General features: G+C 44.2%; 1 protein-coding gene across 4 annotated transcripts in view; it reads right to left on the bottom strand.

Annotated features, from left to right (window-relative positions):
- The window catches only part of LOC109900734 (ETS domain-containing transcription factor ERF-like), a 61154-nt gene extending 42226 nt beyond the window's left edge, over positions 1 to 18928 (bottom strand). For 2 of the 4 annotated variants that reach the window (XM_031786681.1, XM_031786693.1), the window contains exons 1-2: positions 18803 to 18928; positions 3216 to 3363 (exon numbers count right to left, since the gene is read on the bottom strand). Coding sequence is in view for 2 of the 4 variants with exons in the window: in XM_031786675.1 (XP_031642535.1) it covers positions 18803 to 18822 (20 nt within the window). In the remaining 2 variants the exon portion in view is untranslated. The remainder of the gene's footprint in view (positions 1 to 3215; positions 3364 to 18802) is intronic. The other 2 variants (XM_031786675.1, XM_031786686.1) reach the window with 2 other exon arrangements.
- Between the last annotated feature and the right edge of the window lie 3142 nt (positions 18929 to 22070).

Raw genomic sequence — 22070 nt, 5'->3', positions numbered from 1 at the left:
TTAATGCGAGTGTAGTGAAATGCTTGTGCTTCTAGTTCCGACAATGCAGTAATAACCAACAAGTAATCAAATAAAATTTGATTTGATTTGAACAGTAATAACCAACAAGTAATCTAACTAACAATTCCAAAACTACTGTCTTATACACACAAGTGTAAGGGGATAAAGAATATGTACATAAAGATATATGAATGAGTGATGGTACAGAGCGGCATAGGCAAGATACAGTAGATGGTATCGAGTACAGTATATACATATGAGATGAGTATGTAAACAAAGTGGCATAGTTAAAGTGGCTAGTGATAAATGTATTACATAAAGATGCAGTAGATGATATAGAGTACAGTATATACGTATACATATGAGATGAATAATGTAGGGTATGTAAACATTATATTAGGTAGCATTGTTTAAAGTGGCTAGTGATATATTTTACATCATTTCCCATCAATTTCCATTATTAAAGTGGCTGGAGTTGAGTCAGTGTGTTGGCAGCAGCCACTCAATGTTAGTGGTGGCTGTTTAACAGTCTGATGGCCTTGAGATAGAAGCTGTTTTTCAGTCTCTCGGTCCCAGCTTTGATGCACCTGTACTGACCTCGCCTTCTGGATGATAGCCGGGTGAACAGGCAGTGGCTCGGGTGGTTGTTGTCCTTGATGATCTCTATGGCCTTCCTGTAACATTGGGTGGTGTAGGTGTCCTGGAGGGCAGGTAGTTTGCCCCCGGTGATGCGTTGTGCAGACCTCACTACCCTCTGGAGAGCCTTACGGTTGTGGGCGGAGCAGTTGCTGTACCAGGCGGTGATACAGCCCGCCAGGATGCTCTCGATTGTGCATCTGTAGAAGTTTGTGTGCTTTTGGTGACAAGCCGAATTTCTTCAGCCTCCTGAGGTTGAAGAGGCGCTGCTGCGTCTTCTTCACCATGCTGTCTGTGTGGGTGGACCAATTCAGTTTGGCTGTGATGTGTATGCCGAGGAACTTAAAACTTGCTACCCTCTCCACTACTGTTCCATCGATGTGGATAGGGGGGTGTTCCCTCTGCTGTTTCCTGAAGTCCACAATCATCTCCTTAGTTTTGTTGACGTTGAGTGTGAGGTTATTTTCCTGACACCACACTCCGAGGGCCCTCACCTCCTCCCTGTAGGCCGTCTCGTCGTTGTTGGTAATCAAGCCTACCACTGTTGTGTCGTCCGCAAACTTGATGATTGAGTTGGAGGCGTGCGTGGCCACGCAGTCGTGGGTGAACAGGGAGTACAGGAGAGGGCTCAGAACGCACCCTTGTGGGGCCCCAGTGTTGAGGATCAGCGGGGTGGAGATGTTGTTGCCTACCCTCACCACTTGGGGGCGGCCCGTCAGGAAGTCCAGTACCCAGTTGCACAGGGCGGGGTCGAGACCCAGGGTCTCCCTATATCTCCCCCCGCTCTCTACATCCCTCCCTCCCTCTCCCTCCTTCCCTATCCCTCTCCCTCCTTCCCTATCTCTCCCTCTCTATCTCTGCTTCTCTCCCTATATCTCCCCCCCTCTCTCTATATCCCTCCCTCTCTCTCTCTCTCTCTCTCCCTATATCTCCCCCCTCTCTCTACATCCCTCCCTCTCCCTCCTTCCCCATCTCTCCCTCTCTCCCTATATCTCCCCCCTCTCTCTACATCCCTCTCTCCCTCTCTCTATATATCTCTCTCTCTCTCCCCTTCTCTCCCTATATCTCCCCCCTCTCTACATGCCTCCCGCTTTCTCTCCACCCCTCTCTCTCTCCCCTTCTCTCCCTATATCTCCCCTCTCTCTACATCCCTCCCTCTCTCTCCTTCTCTCCCTATATCTCCCCCCTCTCTACATCCCTCCCTCTCTCTCTCTCTCCTTCTCTCCCTATATCTCCCCCCTCTCTCTACATCCCTCCCTCTCTCTCCTTCTCTCCCTATATCTCCCCCCTCTCTCTACATCCCTCCCTCTCTCTCTCTCCTTCTCTCCCTATATCTCCCCCCTCTCTACATCCCTCCCTCTCTCTCTCCTTCTCTCCCTATATCTCCCCCCTCTCTACATCCCTCCCTCTCCCTCCTTCCCTGTATCTCCCCCCCCTCTCTCTACATCCCTCCTTCCCTATCTCTCCCTCTCTCTCCTTCTCTCCCTATATCTCCCCCCTCTCTCTACATCCCTCCCTCCCTCTCTCCCTCTCTTTCTGCCTCCCGCTTTCTCTCCACCCCTCTCTTTCTCTCTGCCTCACTCACTCGCTCTCTCCTCTTCCTCTCTTTCTCCAGTCAGGATTAAACATTTATCTCTGCGGTTCTCCTCTCCTTTGGCCCTAAACGCCGTGTGGATGATAAGAGTCGCTGGGATTTGTCAAATTGTGTGCCATCGATTAACTGACCTTTCACTCCTGCGAGTCTCTCAGCCACTCCACTAACTGCAGACAGGCCAGATAGAGAGATAGATGGATACATCTCGCTGTTATTATTGTGTACAAGTTTGTAGTTACCAGGTGTGTCGGGCAGAGGGGACAGGGGTAGGGGGGCGAGGGGAAAGAGATGAGGGAAAGGGAGGGGGTAGAGGAGACGGGGGGTAGGAAGAGATAGACACAGGGAGAGGGACTGAATAGTCCTTCAATTGTCCTATAGGTGCAGTATGTATGGGGATAACTGTATGCATTAAAGAGAGGTTATAGGTATTGTGAGCTTTGCTACCCATATTGCATTATACAATCAGGTCAAGAGAACTACGTTTTTCTCTTATAACATACAAAACAAAATGGCTTAGATATCTTTGCTTTTATTCATTATTGAGCTTATCACTTTAGACAGACAGTGCTGATCAAAGCTCAAAGGGCATTGTGAAACCCATTCAGTATGAGGTGCAGTCACATTGGTTCAATTATAATGAGAAAATATTGTACTTTGCCTTTTTGCGGTGCTTAGCTATAATGTTTTATTGACATGATAACAAGTATTGTCAATAGGTCTATTTTGGATTTTGGTCTTATTTATAGATGAATAATAAAGCAACAAGTTGAAACATCAAAAACATGATTCCTTTTGGATAAACATTGGTAAATACATTCAGTGAGTGAGAGACAGTAGTCTTAACTGGAAAGACTAAATACATTCAGTTAGTGAGAGACAGTAGTCTTAACTGAAAATACTAAATACATTCAGTGAGTGAGAGACAGTAGTCTTAACTGAAAAGCTAGAAGGGGTATTGTCATCAATGGAGCGGGCTGCCACCAACCTGGACTCCCGCGTCGCCCCGCCTCAGAGATGCACCTGAGGCCGAAGCCCGAACTCCAAACACCCCACTGAACTGGACCTCTTTGGGCTGCGCTGGTTCCGGACGGAGAGACGAGGGAAGTCCCGCGTCGCACTATAGTGATGTTACACTAAAAAAAAAGAATAGTTTCGTTCCATTTATTTGTGATTCAACCCATTTAAATATGTATTTAATTTAATAAACGAGTTATGGTTAATTCCGTATGTAGCCTATTGTTGGCCCTATAACCACGTCAAACACAAACACCACGTCGTGTTGGCTATGAATTTGCCTCATCATGGCCTAGTGCTTCCCCAAAAGAGAAGACACTCTTGGGGAAGAAATAATCAAACACACGACAAAGTGGAAGAGATTCGTGCTTTCTTCCAGTTGAACAGAACCGTCCCTGGGACTTGAGTTGTGTCCGGGAGGGCCACTTCAGCCTCTACATCACAGAAGAGCACAATGACAGGTGGAACCACTCCACCCATCCGATCAATCACCTTATTTACTCTTGACTGTCATGGCGAGAGGAGAGGAGACGGGTGGACTGGTGAGATGAGACAGGGGTAGCCTACTGGCTCAGGCAACGAGTATTCCCTGGAATTGAAGTGGGCCTCCTAGCGTCTCATACACTATCGATAGGGTGCTTGCCTTCCTCTATATTGACCGCACTAACTAGCTGCACTTCGATCATACTAAATTAGCTTCCAGATGCAAGACATTAAGGATAATAACGTTTTCAGAAATCAAACTACACGGCGCTCATTTCAAAGTATGCCTAGGCGTTTTACCCCAAATATTTAATGGTGCTATTAGCATTAGAAAGTTGATTGTGGTTGAGAAGCAACATTCAACTACGAGGCATTCATAACTGGTACCGAGCCTGAACTAAATGAGAGGGTGAATAGCGGTGCTATTCATGGGCAAATGGTTGACCTTCTAAATTTGCTTTAATTCTACAAATGCATTTCCTGAATTTAAATATATTATCCTTCCTCTGGGTGTATCCAAAGGTTCATATATGTGAAATTATTGATATGGCTCCTCTATGTAAGGTGTAACGGTGCGTATGGGAACATTATCAAGACATTATCCAGGACAATTCTACATTTAGAAGTGGAGAAATGTCAGATTATGCATTTTCCTCAGTGGATTGATTAACATGACGATATAGACCTCAACAGGTCAAGTTAAAGCCAGGCGAAACGGCAGCTCGATATCCCAGACTTTTTGGACACCTGCATGTGCAGGCATTTTGTAGGCGACATACTTTAAATTGATAATTTAATAATTATAATATATTTCAAATGTAATCGTTCATTTTGGATTTCCTTGTCGACATATTATATTGTTGTATGCCTTTGTTGTATGCCTTTATTTTAGTTTTGTACCAGAAAGTCATGGGATTAGAATTGATTATTTTGTAAGATACCGTTTTAACGTTGTAACAATTACATCGGTCATTATTGCAATATATTAAAATGGAACAACACTAATAATACTACTAGCCTACTACTAATAATAATAATAACAATAATAATAACAATAATATAGCCTACGTGTTTGCCAAAACGGCACACAAATAGGACTACCAAAATGTGAGAAATTGTTGTTTTTATTATTATTATTATTATTAACTTATTTAATCGATTCGAATTAAGTTAGAAACAACTTAAACTAAAATAACCGATAGTTTATAACAAATGTAGCCTAATTGGACAGGCGAAGAACTTCAAGCCCAAACTCAAGATGAGGGGGAGGGAGGGAGGGCAGGGTGAGGGATGTGGGGAGAGATTTCCCCAAATGCCATTTAATGTCGGAAATATTTCTACCAAATATTGACAAGAGAAAGATCGAGGCAACCGGGAAGAGGCGGCACAAACCGCGGACATAATTAAATGAATGGTCAGTTTGGAGATGAGAGAAAACGAGGTTTGACACTTCCACCTAAACACTGCAAAAACTAAACCAAGACAAAACAAAAATATACAGAAAGAATGTAACTTTCTAAGTAAACAATATACATTGAATTATAATATATTTTTCATTGAATTAGTTATTTTTTTACTTTCACAATTTCGGACATTTAGTCCATCAAAAATATTTCCTTAACCAAGCTTTCTGCCTTCCTTTTATCATGGATACAAATCTACACTGTTAACTATTTCTGTACACTATTTTTCGTAATTGACGCTGAATTAAATTAAATGCATTATTATTATTATTAAGCTCTTATCATTATTCCATATGCACAGCATTGTCACGTCTATATCATAGTAATAGCAATGCAAACCAATATACGATATTTGAGTAGGTCTACATTTTAATAGACTAAAGACAACTTTAATTTAAGCCTTGAACTCAGCAACTCACAGTAGATGCTTGTGAGCAGTGGCAAAGTTGTGCAAAGTTAGATGATATATTGAATAATTGAACAGAGAAAAAAATAAACATTCGGTCGGGTTAGGTGGACCTATTGATCTATCTCTTAATCTGGAATAGTTACATGCATCTATTGATTTATAAACACTGTTTATCTAGAAATGTACTGGCACAAATAATTGATAAGGTACACCCACGGTGCCCATAAATATGCATCAACGTTTCACCGGGGTAAACAACTTTTTTTGGGGGGGGGGGGGGGGGGCAAGTCAAACAGAGGCTAGATTATTCCAAAAGATTTGAGAATTTTCTCTGCATCTATATCGCTGCCAGGGCACCCGCTCACACACACACACACACACACACACACACACACTCACATCTGAATTAGAAAAGCAAATAAACTCACAATACCACTTATTTAAACTGCGATTAAAATCATATTATAATCGATTATATTCTAATAAACGTGTTATTTTTTCCAAAAAATCAAGTGCATATCCAAATTTGCCTAGCCTATTTCCAACTGTATGGTGTCCCTATCACAACAAATAACAGCATTGTAAACATGTCAAATCAAATTTTATTCGTCACATACATATGGTTAGCAGATGTTAATGCGAGTGTAGCGAAATGCTTGTGCTTCTAGTTCCGACAATGCAGTAATAACCAACGAGTAATCTAACCTAACAATTCCACAACCACTACCTTATACACACACAAGTGTAAAGGGATAAAGAATATGTGCATAAAGATATATGAATGAGTGATGGTACAGAACGGCATAGGCATAGAGTACAGTATATACATATGAGATGAGTAATGTAGGGTATGTAAACATTATATTAAGTGGCATTATTTAAAGTGTCTAGTGATACATTTGTGGGGGTATTATCTAAAGCCTAAAACACAAACTTTAGGTCTGATTTTGGATACCCAACCGTTTTGTTACAGTCATCCGCAAACTTCTACTCGTGCAATGATGAATGGGTCTGCCAAAAGCACTGTTTCCCTGACATGTCACATGTATTTGCATCCTGGCTCACGAGAGCGTGAAAAAGATGACAAAGATAAATGCAACTGCGGCCAAACATTACATACACTTTGTGAAGGTAAATTAGGCTGTGTCACTCATTCAGACAGAGACACACACACACAGAGAGAGAGAGAGACGGAGACCAGATTGCGCATAGACGACATTAGACGCCCTTGCTGGCCGTGTGAGTGGCTGTTTAATTGACTGATTGATACTGTGGTGTGGAGGTGAGGGTTAGACGTAAAGCGTTAACAAATAGAGACACTTAACGGCTAATCCGGGCCAGCACAGACAGCTCTGCGCGGGAGACAACTTCCCCCTCCGCAAGACGGGAGAGCAGCAGTGGTCTCACATGCATGCTGGGCTGGTGAAGACGGGAGACTCAGATGTGACTCCCCAAAATCTAGCCTATTTATGATTGTTCACTATTTCAGGTAGGCTACTATATCCAGACTGGAAGCAAACTAGTAATTTTCAAAACTGAAATAAACAATGATATAGATAGTTAATCGAATCTAAAGTAGAATTGTGTTAAAAGCTCAGCCTAATAACAATAATAATCCCAATAATATTGGTTTGTTACAAAAACACATCCAAAATCTAACAAACAATCATATACTTTTTCTAAAACTAAAACATTTGACGGCCAAAGATATGGCGTTATAGACGATGACATACCTCAAGTGTCTTTGCCCAGTAGTTCAGTATTCTTTCAACAGCCAAAGCGTGAGCAGTCTACCCAGGTGTGAGATCACTCTCCAGGCGTTTGTTCCAGTAGCGCACGGAGCCGGGGACCGTGGAAGCAGCACTACACTAACAACCTCGACCGAGGGAACTGACAGAGGGAGGGAGGGAGCGGAGGAGGTGTGCATCTCTCTGTGTGTAAGTAGTTCATTAGTAAATCCCCATTCGCTGTGCCTCGGGTCGGTTTGTTTTCCCCGGTCGACAAGCCGAGAGGAAAGAGAATTTGAAGTAGGATTCGACCCGTTTCCGCTCCTGTGTTTCGTATATGAGGTTTGTGTGTGTGTGTGTGTGTCTGTGCACAAGTTTTACTGTGTATAGTATATATATGTGTGTTTTTCCTTTCACACTCTTCTTTTTAGTCGCGCCGCCACAAGAGGAGCCCCTCTATCTTACGTCCTCACTGGTTCATCACATATAGCTCCTCACCCTTGCTCTGTTTTAGTGCCATTTTCAAAAAATGTCAATTTACCGAAATCTATGTACATTTTTTGTACTCAACAATGCAATTACGCGTCAATTAACAAAGTATTGTGTTATTTCGCACCGCTAACCTATTTCAGGACAGGCTTAACCCACTCTCGTCAATTCAGTCTATTCCACGTTGGTTCAACGCAATTTCCTTGGAATGACGTGGAAACAACCTTGATTCAACCAGTGTGTGCCCAGTGGGAAGACGTAGAATTAAGCCCCAAAATGCACCATTGTGCACTCAAAGTGACACCGTCAAACATCGTTATTGGTCGTTATTCTATCCCTTCACATATTCGCTCCCCTCACTATCGTCACTATTCTTTCAGACTGAATCCTCACTATTCTTTCAGACTGAATCCTCACTACTCCTGGTTAGATTCCATGCCAGATGATGCCTAAAAACCCATAAGCCACCGCCACAGCCACTGACATTTCTAGAGGGAATTCATCATAATTAGGTAAAAGGAAAGGTGAAGATATAGTATCATTCACTTTCACAGTTAATGGCCATTTATTTCCTCTTGCCACACATACAACATGCAATAAAGGGCTGTAGTTAAATGTCTGTATGGGACATAATTCCCTAAATATCACTGTATACACCACAATTACTAACAAGTGTAGAAAGACACATAGGGCTGCAAAAGGAAGGCTGTACCGCTACGCTATACCACACACACACTTCAATGTACATCCTCAGTCCCATGCCAGCAATCGACCCTGCCCTAACCAACTTTAATTACTTAATTGATCCTCAATCAGCTACTTAATAATCAGTTAGGTAAACCTATGGAACTCACTCGAGTGCAGAGAGGTGCAGTATCTGACAAGGGAGTCACCGAGACAGAGGAGAAGATGGCGAGAGGGATGTGGTGATGGGGTGCATGCATGGGTAGCAAGAGATTTTTATTTAACTAGGCAAGTCAGTTAAGAACAAATTCTTATTTTCAATGACGGACTAGGAACATTGGGTTAACTGCCTGTTCAGGGGCAGAACGACAGATTTGTACCTTGTCAGCTCGGGGGTTTGAACTTGCAACCTTCCAGTTACTAGTCCAACACTCCAACCACTAGGCTACCCTGCCGCCCCTGTGTGTCACAGGAGGTTGGTGACACCTTAATTGTGGAGGACGGGCTCGTGGTAATGGCTGGTGCAGAATAAGTATCAAATACATCAAACATATGGTTTCCATGTGTTTAATCCCATTCCATTCGCTCCATTCCAGCCATTATTATGAGCCGTCCTCCCCCCCAGCAGCCTCCACTGGCGTAGAGACAGGGATGAGGTAGAGAGATGGGAGTACGGCAGGTGAGACAGAAAACACCATACAGATAGTGAGGATAGAGAGAGATACAGGTAACTGTCAAAATAAAGGAAACACTTGAGTAAATGAGAGATACAAAGTATATTGAAAGCAGGTGCTTCCACACAGGTGTGGTTCCTGAGTTAATTATGAAATTAACATCCAATCATTGTTGGGGTCATATATAAAAATGCTGGGAAGGCCATTATTTTGTCTACCATGGCTATGCCCCCATGATGTCGCATCCCTCTGATAGAGTTCGAGACACTTGTAGACTCTATGTCAAGGTGCATTGAAGCTGTTCTGGTTCTTTGTGGCCCAACACCCTATTAAGACACTTTATGTCATTGTTTCCTTATTTTGGCAGTTACCTTTTAAGTCCACAGCAGATATTCAGAAAAACAACTTTCGGGTCAAACAAGAACAAGATACCAAAACACACACGCGCGCGCACACACACACACACAAACGCACATACACACACCTCTTTACCGCCCTCTAGTGTGTCCTGTGCTGATTTGACTGTCTGGGCTTGTTACTTAACTTCTAAAGATGTTTGTGCATGTTCTGCATGGTGTCCCCATCCTTTCTCTTCCCTACGACCCCTTCTATGTCCATCTAACCTTTTCTGTTCATTTTCACCTCCATGTTCCCTTGAGTTTCCTGTCAAGTTTCCCCTATAACACCAAACCTATCATCATACTGTGCTGAAGCATGCAATTATAAGTCCTTGATATTAACCCATGTCTGTTTACGTGTGTGTATCATAGTGTTTACACACGTGTCTGGGAGGGGGGGGTTAAGTGTGTGTGTATCATAGTGTTTACACACGTGTCTGGGAGGGGGGTTAAGTGTGTGTGTATATCATAGTGTTTACACACGTGTCTGGGGGGGGGTTAAGTGTGTGTATATCATAGTGTTTACACACGTGTCTGCGGGGGGGGTTAAGTGTGTGTTTATCATAGTGTTTACACACCTGTCTGGGAGGGGGGTTAAGTGTGTGTGTATATCAGTGTTTACACACGTGTCTGGGAGGGGGGCTAAGTGTGTGTGTATCGTAGTGTTTACACACGTGTCTGGGAGGGGGGTTAAGTGTGTATCGTAGTGTTTACACACGTGTCTGGGAGGAGGCTAAGTGTGTGTGTGTATCGGGAGAAGGGGATATCAGACACATACTCAGCAGATGAAAGCTCTGCCAATTCTCTCATAGTCCCTAAGGATCATAGGAATATTGATATGGACACTGGTGTGTGTGTATATCTCACAGCCGAAAGGGTGGAAGCAGTGGACAATACAGTACCTCCTAACCACTGACCCAAGGCCAATCCCAGGCGCCTTATAACACCAACAGGGTTGAATCAGTAGTGTGGTCACTGATCCTAGATCTGCGCTTGAGATGTGGTTCCGGGGTCTGGTAGGCATTCTGCCAGAGAGTAGTGGTGGAGGGGGAGGATGGATAACTGACCTACAGCATTCCCATTGATTGAGGTAATTAATATAAGTAGAGCAGGGGAATTTTAGCTCACTTTTCATTGTATAGATTTGCTGTCTCCTTATATTTTGTATGTTTTATGTCTTTTCAATGCAAATCCAATGTATTTTGTCCCCTGTCAGATCATGACAGCTAATTTGGTATAAGAGAGATTTTGATAGGGGAGGTTTTAATTGTGGTAAAACAAAGACGTGGCTTGATTGATATACAACCTAACAGCAGTGTGGGTGTCAGACTGCTTTGGAGTGAGGGGTTTAGAATCTAGTTATTTAAGTCCATACTACTGTACATTTATCATGAATTTATACAGTCTGGGATTTACTGTAAAGTTTTATTTCTACATTTCTAGACTTTACTACATCAACAGTGGTATTGGCAGACATTTTTACCTTGTTTCAAAAACGAGTCGAGAGAGAGAGAGAGAGAGCAAATAGATAGGCCTAATAGGTACAGACAGAGATTGGGAAAGAGAAGGAGAGAGGATGTAGAGAGAGGAGGAGGGAGAGAAGGGGACGGACGGACAGACGGACAGACGGACACGGAAATCCTCATAGACACTGACAGAGTCTGTGTGTGTGTGTGTGAGGGGGGAAGAGTCAGGTAGGAAAAAGAAAGAAAGAGGGGGATAGATAGCGGGAGGTGACACAAGCAGGACAGACAGGAAGACAGAAAGAAGGTGGGAAATGGAGACAAAAGGGGGGGAGCAAGCAAGAGCTGCACTGCCTAGTCTTAATCTGAGCTGTTCTAATCAATAGCCCATTTCCCATTGTTGCCAGAGCCCTTCGATCGCTACACCAGGGAATTAACACACCCACTTTAATCTAGAGGGGGGAGACAGGTCTGGGAGGGGAGGGGAGGGGGGGGGGGTGAGACGGGAGCAGCTGTGGAGGCATTCTCAAATGAAATCAAATATAATTGTTATCAGTGTAGGGTCTGACGTTATTACTACCACTGCTACAATTATCCCCAGCATATAGCTCTTCTATTCCCAAGTAGTCTGTGTATTAGGGTGCAAACTGGATGAAAGTAATCTGAATTAATGTTTGTTTGTTTCATTTTTCTGGTTTTAGATTGGGTTATGGATGGGGGGGGGCCTGCTCTTCCTTAGACTGACAAATACTGAGCTGTGTTGTGTTGAGCTAATGACTGCTTCATGATGCCTACAGTCCCCTACTATAGCCCACTTCATGACACACTGCAAAGCAAGACATCATGTAAATCTGTTTGGATCTCCATAGATTCCATAAGTCTACCCATGACTCATGGTAACCGTCTATAGCTTCACCTGCAGCGGGCTACTGATAGTCTGTGTGTCTGTGGGAGTATCTACCTTACTGCTCAAGTCAGCCTGCCTCGTCTTTAGCCTGCTATTGGTTAGCCTCATTAATGAAGAATCAAACAAGTATCCAGAATAATTTTACTAAATCAAATCAAAGTTTATTGGTTGCGTACACAGATCTGCAGATGTTATCGCAGGTGCAGCAAAATGCTTGTGTTTCTAGATCCAACAGTGCAGTGACACCTAGCGATCAAAAAACTATACAGACATAATCCAGAAAAAATATAAAATGACTTATAAAAAATGATCCATGACTAGAATACAGTATACTATACTGCGAGGAGCCGACAGAGATGGCCGCCTCGCTTCGCGTTCCGAGGAAACTATGCAGTATTTCGTTTTTTTACGTGTTATTTCTTACATTGGTACCCCAGGTAATCTTAGGTTTTATTACATACAGTCAGGAGGCACTATTGGATATAAGAGCAACTTCAACTCACCATCATTACGACCAGGAATACGACTTTTCCGAAGCGGATCCTATATTTTGCCCACCACCCAGGACAATGGATCGGCCAGCGAACCAAAACAACGTCGCCGTAAAAGGGGCAGATGAAGCAGTCTTCTGGTCAGGCTCCGGAGACGGGCACATCGCGCACCGCTCCCGAGCATACTACTCGCCAATGTCCAGACTCTTGACAACAAGGTTGATGAAATCCGAGCATGGGTAGCATTCCAGAGAGACATAAGAGACTAACGTTCTTTGCTTCACGGAAAAATGGCTCACTCGAGACAAGCTATCGGAGTCGGTACAGCCAGCTGGTTTCTTCATGCATCGCGCCGACAGAAACAAGCATCTTTCTGGTAGGAAGAGGGGCGGGGAGGTATGCCTTATGATTAACGAGACGTAGTGTGATCATAACAACATACAGGAACTCAAGTCCTTCTGTTCAACTGACTTAGAATTCCTCACGATCAAATGTCGACCTCATTATCTACCAAGAGAATTCTCTTCGATTATAATCACAGCCGCATATATTCCACCCCAAGCAGACACAGACGGCCCTGAACTACCTTTATTTGACTCTATGTAAACTGGAAACCACATATCCTGATGCTGCATTCATTGTAGCTGGGGATTTTAATAAGGCTAATCTGAAAAGAAGACTCCCTAAATTCTATCAGCATATCGATTGTGCAACTAGGGCTGGTAAAACCCTGGATCATTGTTATTCTAACTTCTGCAACGAATATAAGGCCCTCCCCCGCCCGCCCTCCTTTTGGAAAAGCTGACCGACTCCATTTTGTTGCTCCCAGCCTATAGGCAGAGACTAAAACAGGAAGCTCCCGAGCTCAGGTCTGTTCAACGCTTCAAGATTGCTTCGATCACGTGGATTGGGATATGTTCCGCATTGCGTCAAACAACATTGACGAATACGCTGATTCGGTGAGCAAGTGCATCGGCAATGTCGTACCCACAGTGTAGCTATTCCCTCTGCAAGGCAATCAAACAAACTAAGGATAAACTCAGTATAGAGACAAAGTAGAATCACAATTCAATGGCTCAGACACAAGAGGTGTGTGGCAGGGTCTACAGTCAATCACAGATTACAAGAAGAAAACCAGCCCCGTCGCGGACCAGGACGGACGTCTTGCTCCCAGACAGACTAAACAACTCCTTTGCTCGCTTTGAGGACAATACAGTGCCTCTGACACGGCCCGCTACCAAAACCTGTGGACTCTCCTTCACTGCAGCCGATGTGAGTAAAACATTTAAACGTGTTAACCCTCGCAAGGCTGCAGGCCCAGACAGCATCCCCAGCCGCGTCCTTAGAGCATGCGCAGACCAGCTGGCTGGTGTATTTACGGACATATTCAATCAATCCTTATCCCAGTCTGCTGTTCCCACATGCTTCAAGAGGGCCACCAGCGCCTCAATCATCAACTCAATCATCAACTCAATCATCAAGTTTACAGACGACACTACAGTGGTAGGCTTGATTACCACTCGGAGTGTGGTGTCAGGAAAATAACCTCACACTCAACGTCAACAAAACAAAGGAGATGATCGTGAACTTCAGGAAACAGCAGAGGGAGCACCCCCCTATCCACATCGACGGGACAGTGGAGAGGGTAGTAAGTTAAGTTCTTCGGCATACACATCACGGACAAACTGAATTGGTCCACCCACACAGACAGCATGGTGAAGAAGACGCAGCAGCGCCTCTTCAACCTCAGGAGGCTGAAGAAATTTGGCTTGTCACCAAAAGCACACAAACTTCTACAGATGCACAATCGAGAGCATCCTGTCGAGCTGTATCACCGCCTGGTACGGAAACTGCTCCACCCACAACCGTAAGTCCCTCCAGAGGGTAGTGAGGTCTGCACAACGCATCCCCGGGGGCAAACTACACCACCAGATGTCACAGGAAGGCCATAAAGATCATCAAGGACAACAACCACCCGAGCTACTGCCTGTTCACCAGAAGGCGAGGTCAGTACAGGTGCATCAAAGCAGGGACCGAGAGACAGAAAAACAGCTTCTATCTCAAGGCCATCAGACTGTGAAACAGCCACCACTAACATTGAGTGACTGCTGCCAACATACTGACTCAACTCCAGCCACTTTAATAATGGACAAATTGATGTAAAAATGTATCACTAGCCACTTTAAACAATGCCACTTAATATAATGTTTACATACTCTACATTACTCATCTCATATGTATATACTGTATTCTACACCATCAACTGCATCTTGCCTATGCTGTTCTGTACCATCACTCATTCATATATTTTTATGTACATATTCTTCATCCCTTTACACTTGTGTATAAGGTAGTTGTTGTGGAATTGTTAGGTTGAATTACTCGTTGGTTATTATTGCATTGTCGAAACTAGAAGGACAAGCATCTGCTAACCATGTGTGTGACAAATAAAATTGGATTTGATTATACCCACATTCCTGCTTTTCTGTGGGGTCCAGCATCAAAGAAGTCCCCCTACATCAGTCTGCTACTTGCCTGTACTATCCCTCTGCCTCACCATCATGTTTCATTAGCTAGGGCGGTAGAAATGTTCAATTGAAGAACCTATATTGGACTCAATATAAAATTGTAGAGCAAACCTCAAATGACAGCTTTTTCACAGTATAGTAATTTTGGTCAAAGCCACATACTGCATACTCTACACAGGACTGATACTATATTGGGAATAGGGTGTCATTTTGGACACACTTTTAGTGTCTAGAGCCCCGGGTGTGGCCTATAGGTCTTTGCACATCCAGCCTAAGGAAACATCCTTGGGGGTAGAAGGAAACACTGCATGACAACTCTCCTCTTCCCTCCCAGTCTCCCCCAAGGCTAGCGCCCAACTTTTCCTCGAATCCATTCCACTTCCTCCAGTCCCCTTTTGAAGTCATTTCATAACAGAGCAATTTTCTCGTTAGCGTTGGTCTTTAATTGTGGGTAATTAAGCGTGGTGGTGTGGTGGAGGGAGCGCTGCTCGGCCGACTACGGGGAAATTAGCCGCAGTTCAGCTGTGAAATATAGGGTTAAGTGAGAGAAGGGGGTGTGTGGGGGAGGGGGGGGGGGGGTAAGCGACTCCCAAACATGGGGCAGGCCATCTTGGGGGTACGTAGGGCAGGTGGGACAGGAGGGTTGAAGAAAGGAAGGGTGGATGGATGGAGGGTGGATAGAAAGAGGGGTGAATCAGAGAGACAAGAATTGAGTGAGGAGGAAGGAAGACTGATTTACTGAAGAGCAAAGGGAAGGATAACAGTAAGGACAGAGGAAAGGGGAAGGATAACAGTAAGGACAGAGGAAAGGGGAAGGATAACAGTAAGGACAGAGGAAAGGGGAAGGATAACAGTAAGGACAGAGGAAAGGGGAAGGATAACAGTAAGGACAGAGGAAAAGGGAAGGATAACAGTAAGGCCAGAGGAAAGGGGAAGGATAACAGTAAGGCCAGAGGAAAGGGGAAGGATAACAGTAAGGCCAGAGGAAAGGGGAAGGATAACAGTAAGGCCAGAGGAAAGGGGAAGGATAACAGTAAGGCCAGAGGAAAGGGGAAGGATAACAGTAAGGCTAGAGGAAAAGGGAAGGATAACAGTAAGGACAGAGGAAAGGGGAAGGATAACAGTAAGGACAGAGGAAAAGGGAAGGATAACAGTAAGGCCAGAGGAAAGGGGAAGGATAACAGTAAGGCCAGAGGAAAAGGGAAGGATAACAGTAAGGACAGAGGAAAGGGGAAGGATAACTGTAAGGACAGAGGAAAGGGGAAGGATAACAGTAAGGCCAGAGGAAAAGGGAAGGATAACAGTAAGGACAGAGGAAAGGGGAAGGATAACAGTAAGGACAGAGGAAAAGGGAAGGATAACTAAGGACAGAGGAAAGGGGAAGGATAACAGTAAGGACAGAGAAAAAGAATGAGGGCAATTCACAGGCACTGATAAGAGGGGATATAAAGCAAGACTGTATAAGGCAGGAAAAATGTTTTTCCATCTATTTTACTATCAGTTGGTTGAATAAATAAACAGATAACACATCTAGTATAATGATCTCTTTATGGAGTGCAGTCATCTAATAAGATTACCTATAGACAAACATCCATGCAACAGTCCTCTGCCATGTCTCAGCCAAACTCTGAAGCGGATCTAGCTGACATGGAGTGGATTACTGACTTTACGAACTGGGAGTGACCCTTGATTAAATGTAGTACCCAGCTGAATAAAGCCCCCGTGCCCTTCACATCCGTTAATGCGTTTACGTAAGCCCGCCCAACGGCTATAAACGTCGGAAGAGCCATAAAGCAGATGAGGAATGATTGGAGCCATTGACTGTACTGTCATCGTCTCAGTGCTGGAGGACTGACTCTGGACCTGCCTTTATGACTGTTTTAGCTCTCATGGAACCATTCAACCTGACAATAATCAACCTGTTAAAGTCAACATAAATATCACCCCAGTCGACCAACGTACAAGACAAATAACTGAACCACTGTGTTTCTGAGAGGTGTGGATGTTGATGTAGCCGACCTAATCATTGGATGAGGCTCAAAGCCACTGATCAACCAGCCAGGTTGTTCAAGATTGACGTTGAAATTGGACGTCTTTCCATGTCCTGAGAACATTTGGAAATGCCTTAAACCGGCCACTAGGGGCAACAGTGAGCGCTATTAACATCAAGTAGGATTGGGTTTTGATGGGGTGTTGTGGACAGGGTGCTGGCATGTGCGTAATCCCATGACTCTGAATCAGAAGGTTGTGTGTTCAATACAAGTCGTGGACACTGATTATTTATTTTTGGTTTTAACCCTATCACAAACCATAACCCTTACCTTAACCATTCAGAATGAGTGACTAAACTTGACCTTTAACTACGACATTTGACCTTCGGGGAAATGTAACAATAGAGAGCAGCAGGAGCATCAAAATGTGACGTTTGGAGAACATGGATGTCTAATTCTGCAGTGAGACAGAGCTTGTTGCTTTTCTAGCCGGGCATACTGAATAACAAAAATATACCTGTGATTGATATCATTGAAAAAAAATCCTATCCTTACTTGGCCTTTACCTCTGGCCAAGCCAGTGTTTCATGCCTAATGCTTTAACTGATCACACTGTGGCCCATCTAGATACAGCACTGACACTGCTAGAGATACACCTCACAGGGGCTTGACTGAATGGTGTCACACTTTTTCTCCATCCCTAGCAAACACAGCTGATTAATCAAATTGCATTCTAAACTGAAGATCATGATTAGGTGATTGGAGTCAGGTGTGTTTTCTGGGGCAAAATTGTGACACCAATCAGGCCCTCGAGGACTGGAATTGTCCACCCCTGCTCTACAGGTAACTTCCCCCCTCAAATATACACCATTTTAAACCTACTTACATTTTTAAGTGCTGCAAGCATTAACTAAGGCCAGCCACACACTGTATGAGTTTGAGGCTTACCTTGCGCATTCATGCACACAAGCACATGAACACGCATGCTCACACACACATTCTGTACCTACAACTTCCGTTCAGCTGTGCGAACATAATTGCAAAAGGGTTTTCTAATGATCAATTAGCCTTTTAAAATGAATAACTTGGATTAACTAACACAATGTGCCATTGGAACGCAGGTGTGATGGTTGCTGATAATGGGCCTCTGTACACCTATGTAGATATTCCATTAAAAATCATCCGTTTTGAGCTTCAATAGTCATTTACAACATTAACAATATCTACACTGTATTTCTGATCAATTTTATGTTATTTTAATGGACAAAAAATGTTTTTCTTTCAAAAACAAGGACATTTCTAAGTGACCCCATGCTTTTGAATGGCAGTGTAGAAAACATTGAGGACACCTTCCTTATATTGAGTTTCACCCCCAGAACAGCCTCAATTAGTCTGGTGCCCGAAAGCGTTCCACAGGGATGCTGGCCCATGTTGACTCCAATGCTTCCTAAAGTTGGCTGGATGTCATTTGGGTGATGGACCCTTCTTGATACACAAGGGAAACTTTTGAGCGTGAAAACCCCAGCAGCATTGCATTTCTTGACACAAACCGGTGCGCCTGGTACCTACTAACATACCCCATTCAAAGGCATTTACATCTCGTCTTGCACATTCACCCTCTGAATGGCACACATACACAATCCATGTCTCAATTTGTAGACGCATTGAGCGCAGTACAATACACTCCCGTGCGCATTCTGTAGATCAATCCATTTCTGAAGGAGCCACGTGTTTTTCCCCCTCAATCTCTTGAGCTCTCTGTTTCCAGAGCACTCCGACGTCTTCTTTTAGTATTCCTCTCACTTAGTCTAATGTGTCTATCCAGAGGCAATGGGAAGAGAGCATGCTTACCTTCTCCGATGCGCTCTCATCGACTTGGCAGTAGGTCCCACTTGAGTTTCCGGGGTCCGGTCGACGTAACTGACATAGACAGAGCTTTCTGACGACTGGGAATCAACTCATGAGCACTTTTCACTGCCCATCCTCCACATGTGCATAATAGTAGGCTAAAACAACTCAAATAAATATAAATAGGCTAATAAATAGGGTAGGCTATAAAAGTAATTGATAAACAGAAAATAATCGGAATGTTGAGTATTAGGTTAAAGAAAAACGGACCTAGTATGAGTAGACTAGTGTACACAACCAGGCTGGTAAAGAAAACAAACACAACTCTGTTCAAATGTCCTGCCTAAAAACAAATAAGTTAGTTTGCTAAAAGAAAAGATGACAAATGCAAAAAAAAGTTGTCCGCTCTAAACGTTTCCTATGTCACTTCCATCTGCGTCCGCGGTGCGTAAGAGATGGGACAAGAAGAAGAAGCTGCGAACCAGATGGAGACATGACGAGAAACAATGCTATATGAGAGGGCGAGGCAGGTTGACAGTGCTTGCTAGGGGGAGAGCAAGCGAGCATGACAGAGAGGTCCAGGGCGCGGGGAAAGAGCAGAACAGAGAGGGGGTGGAGAGAAAGCGATTGAGAAGCTCATATGGGTCTAGCCCTCTACACCCAAGCTGGCTGTACTAAAGTTTTTCTATCTCCTCTGTAAAATGTGTTCTGCGCGTGTTCCTGTGTGTCCACGAGACAAAATATTGACCAGCCAACTGAAAGCAAAAGTGGAAGACCGCCACTGAAAATATATGTAGACGGTGGCCAGATAGAGGATCGATCAGGTTATAATTTTTCCCAAAGTCGGGGAAAATAAAGTTCATGGAGGAATGAAATTTGAAAACAGATGGCGAATCTCGTCGCCTTAAATAAGATTCGATCTCTTGGAATGGAGTGTAGATAATATTTGGTTGGACGTTTGATGAAAATGACAGATTTTTCATTTTGGACAGGTGGGGGTAGAGAGGGGTGATGGAGGACAGGGGGAGGGGGTCCAGGGGCGGGAGACAGTGGGAGTGAGACTACGTGCAGGTGATAGAGGGGGGATCCGATGTGTCTAGGGACAGAAACTAAACTTGGGAGAAGAAAACGGTGTATTTCTTCCCTTAGAGCTTATCCCATCCTCATCCCTCTATTTCTACCCCCACGGCGTGGTAACTGCCCCTCCCTTCTAACCCCGCACACCCTCGGCGTTGAAGGGGGGGGGGGGGGGGGGAGAGAGAGAGAACAAGAATACCAAATAAATGAGAAATTTTCGTACAGGCCCCGCTTCCGTGCGTTTCATGCTAGCAATAACAATTAAATATCGACCGCTTTCCCGGCCGGAGAGAACCTGAGATACCCTGAGACTGCCAAGTACCGAGACCCCCGCGCGCACCCCCTCCCCTCTATTTCTCCATCTTGCTCATATGCACTCACTCTCCTCCTTTTCTTGTCATCCCTCTCTCCTTCTTCTAATCCAACTCCGTCAACTCAATCTCTTCTAATTTTGTGTATCTCATTTGTCTTGATGCTTTCCATCCCCCCCTCCCACCATTTGTCATCAGCTGCAGCACTCTTATCATCGTTTTTTTGTGGTAGCCCTTTGCCCAACCTCTGCTTTTCTCTCAACACAAGAAAATATGCCTGTGACTTTATTCAAATCATATATAATGAATTGAGATTCATAAATGTTGCCAGCAGAGTAGTGGTTATATTTTGGCATATGAATAGTAGAACATAGGGGACCATCTTCAGCTCAGCATCTCCCTCTCTAAGTAGGCCTAAACCGCTTGTAGTATGTCTACATTTTGATTATTTTGATTTGAGTCATTTAGCAGACGCTCTTATCCAGAGCGATTTACAATAGTGAGTGCATGCACACATTTTCAAATTTGTTCATACTGGTCCCCGTGGGAATCAAACCCATAATCCTGGCGTTGCAAGTGCCATACTCTATCAACTTAGCCACATGGGACCATATTTACTATATAGTCCCCTTTTAGAAAGAGATCTATGGGTCTATTGGCTCATTTCATCAAACTAAAACAATGCCTTTTATTTGCAAAAACATTTATGGTTTCACACTGTAGCCTTCTATAGCATGCCTACTCTGTTGTATATACAGGAAGGGAAACAGGTATATCTAGGACATGCAGGGGCCAGATTACCTAAAAGGCCAATGCAGGGGCCAGTAAAAGGGCGGCAAAAAAAAACAGGTAGACTCCATTCCCTTCCAACAGCGTTCTTTAGTTGATTGACGTGTCCCCTAGATTCATGGAACTCGTGACAAGAATGTGAGAGCGGTGGCATTATGTTGGACTGAATTCTTGAGCGCGAGCAATACCAACTTTCCAAACGAATTGCACAGCTATCAAAAGTTTCTCCATCAATGTCGTTGTGTCTTCTCGCTGCTCTTTATATATATTTTTCCGCCTCAGAACTTCTTTCTCTTCGCACCCAAGTCATTCGATTTCTATTTATTCATCCACCCCACCATCCCAACCTCCCCTCTCAGCACTCCACCTTTGCTCTCTCCTCATCCGATCTAGACGTTTTCACACCTCTCCGCATCTTCGTCCCCCTATTAAAACCAATTTCTCCCCATTGTCGCCCTATTTCTCTCTTTTGCCACCCCACACCGTTCTTCCCTCCACCTCGTTATCTCACCGTTAGGATTGAATTAGTTAATGCATTAATTATCTACGCCCCAATACCTGCGCCATTAACACACATTCCCCCTAGCCCTCTCACCGCCCAGGCCTCCAGGCTAGCTGTGTAGCTGTGTCCGTGCACAAAAAAATCCCCGTTTTTCCCTTTTACCCCATGCCTCTTTTTCACTCTATTTCTCGGTCTTCCACTCTTTGCCCCCTACCTATTTCCCCCCAGTCATCTCTCTCCGTCTATCTTTCGTCTGCCCCCCCCCCCCCCCCTTACACTCTCCCCTTTTCTCTCAGAGCCTAGCAGTCGCCTGCGCCGGCTAGTCTCTCTCCCCGGCGTTGGAATTATGAAAAATGCGCCCATCGACAGAGCGCCTCAGCTTCGATTAGCCGAGATGGGACATGACAGGCCGCGATCAATACTTATACCGTCCTATAACGTGTCAACTAATGAATCAATCTCGGCTAAATTTTCCATTTTTCAAAAGCCGACGCGAGAGACTGGAATATCCTCTTTTGTAAAGATATTATTATCGATTTCGTCGGCAATTTGACATCGGGGGTAGTTAATTCCACTCTAGAATAAAATTGAA

This window comes from Oncorhynchus kisutch, linkage group LG2 (genome assembly GCF_002021735.2).
Source record: "Oncorhynchus kisutch isolate 150728-3 linkage group LG2, Okis_V2, whole genome shotgun sequence".
Classification (NCBI taxonomy): Eukaryota; Metazoa; Chordata; class Actinopteri; order Salmoniformes; family Salmonidae; genus Oncorhynchus; species Oncorhynchus kisutch.
The sequence above is the reverse complement of the archived record's forward strand: the minus strand, read 5'-3'. Positions and strand labels throughout refer to the sequence as shown.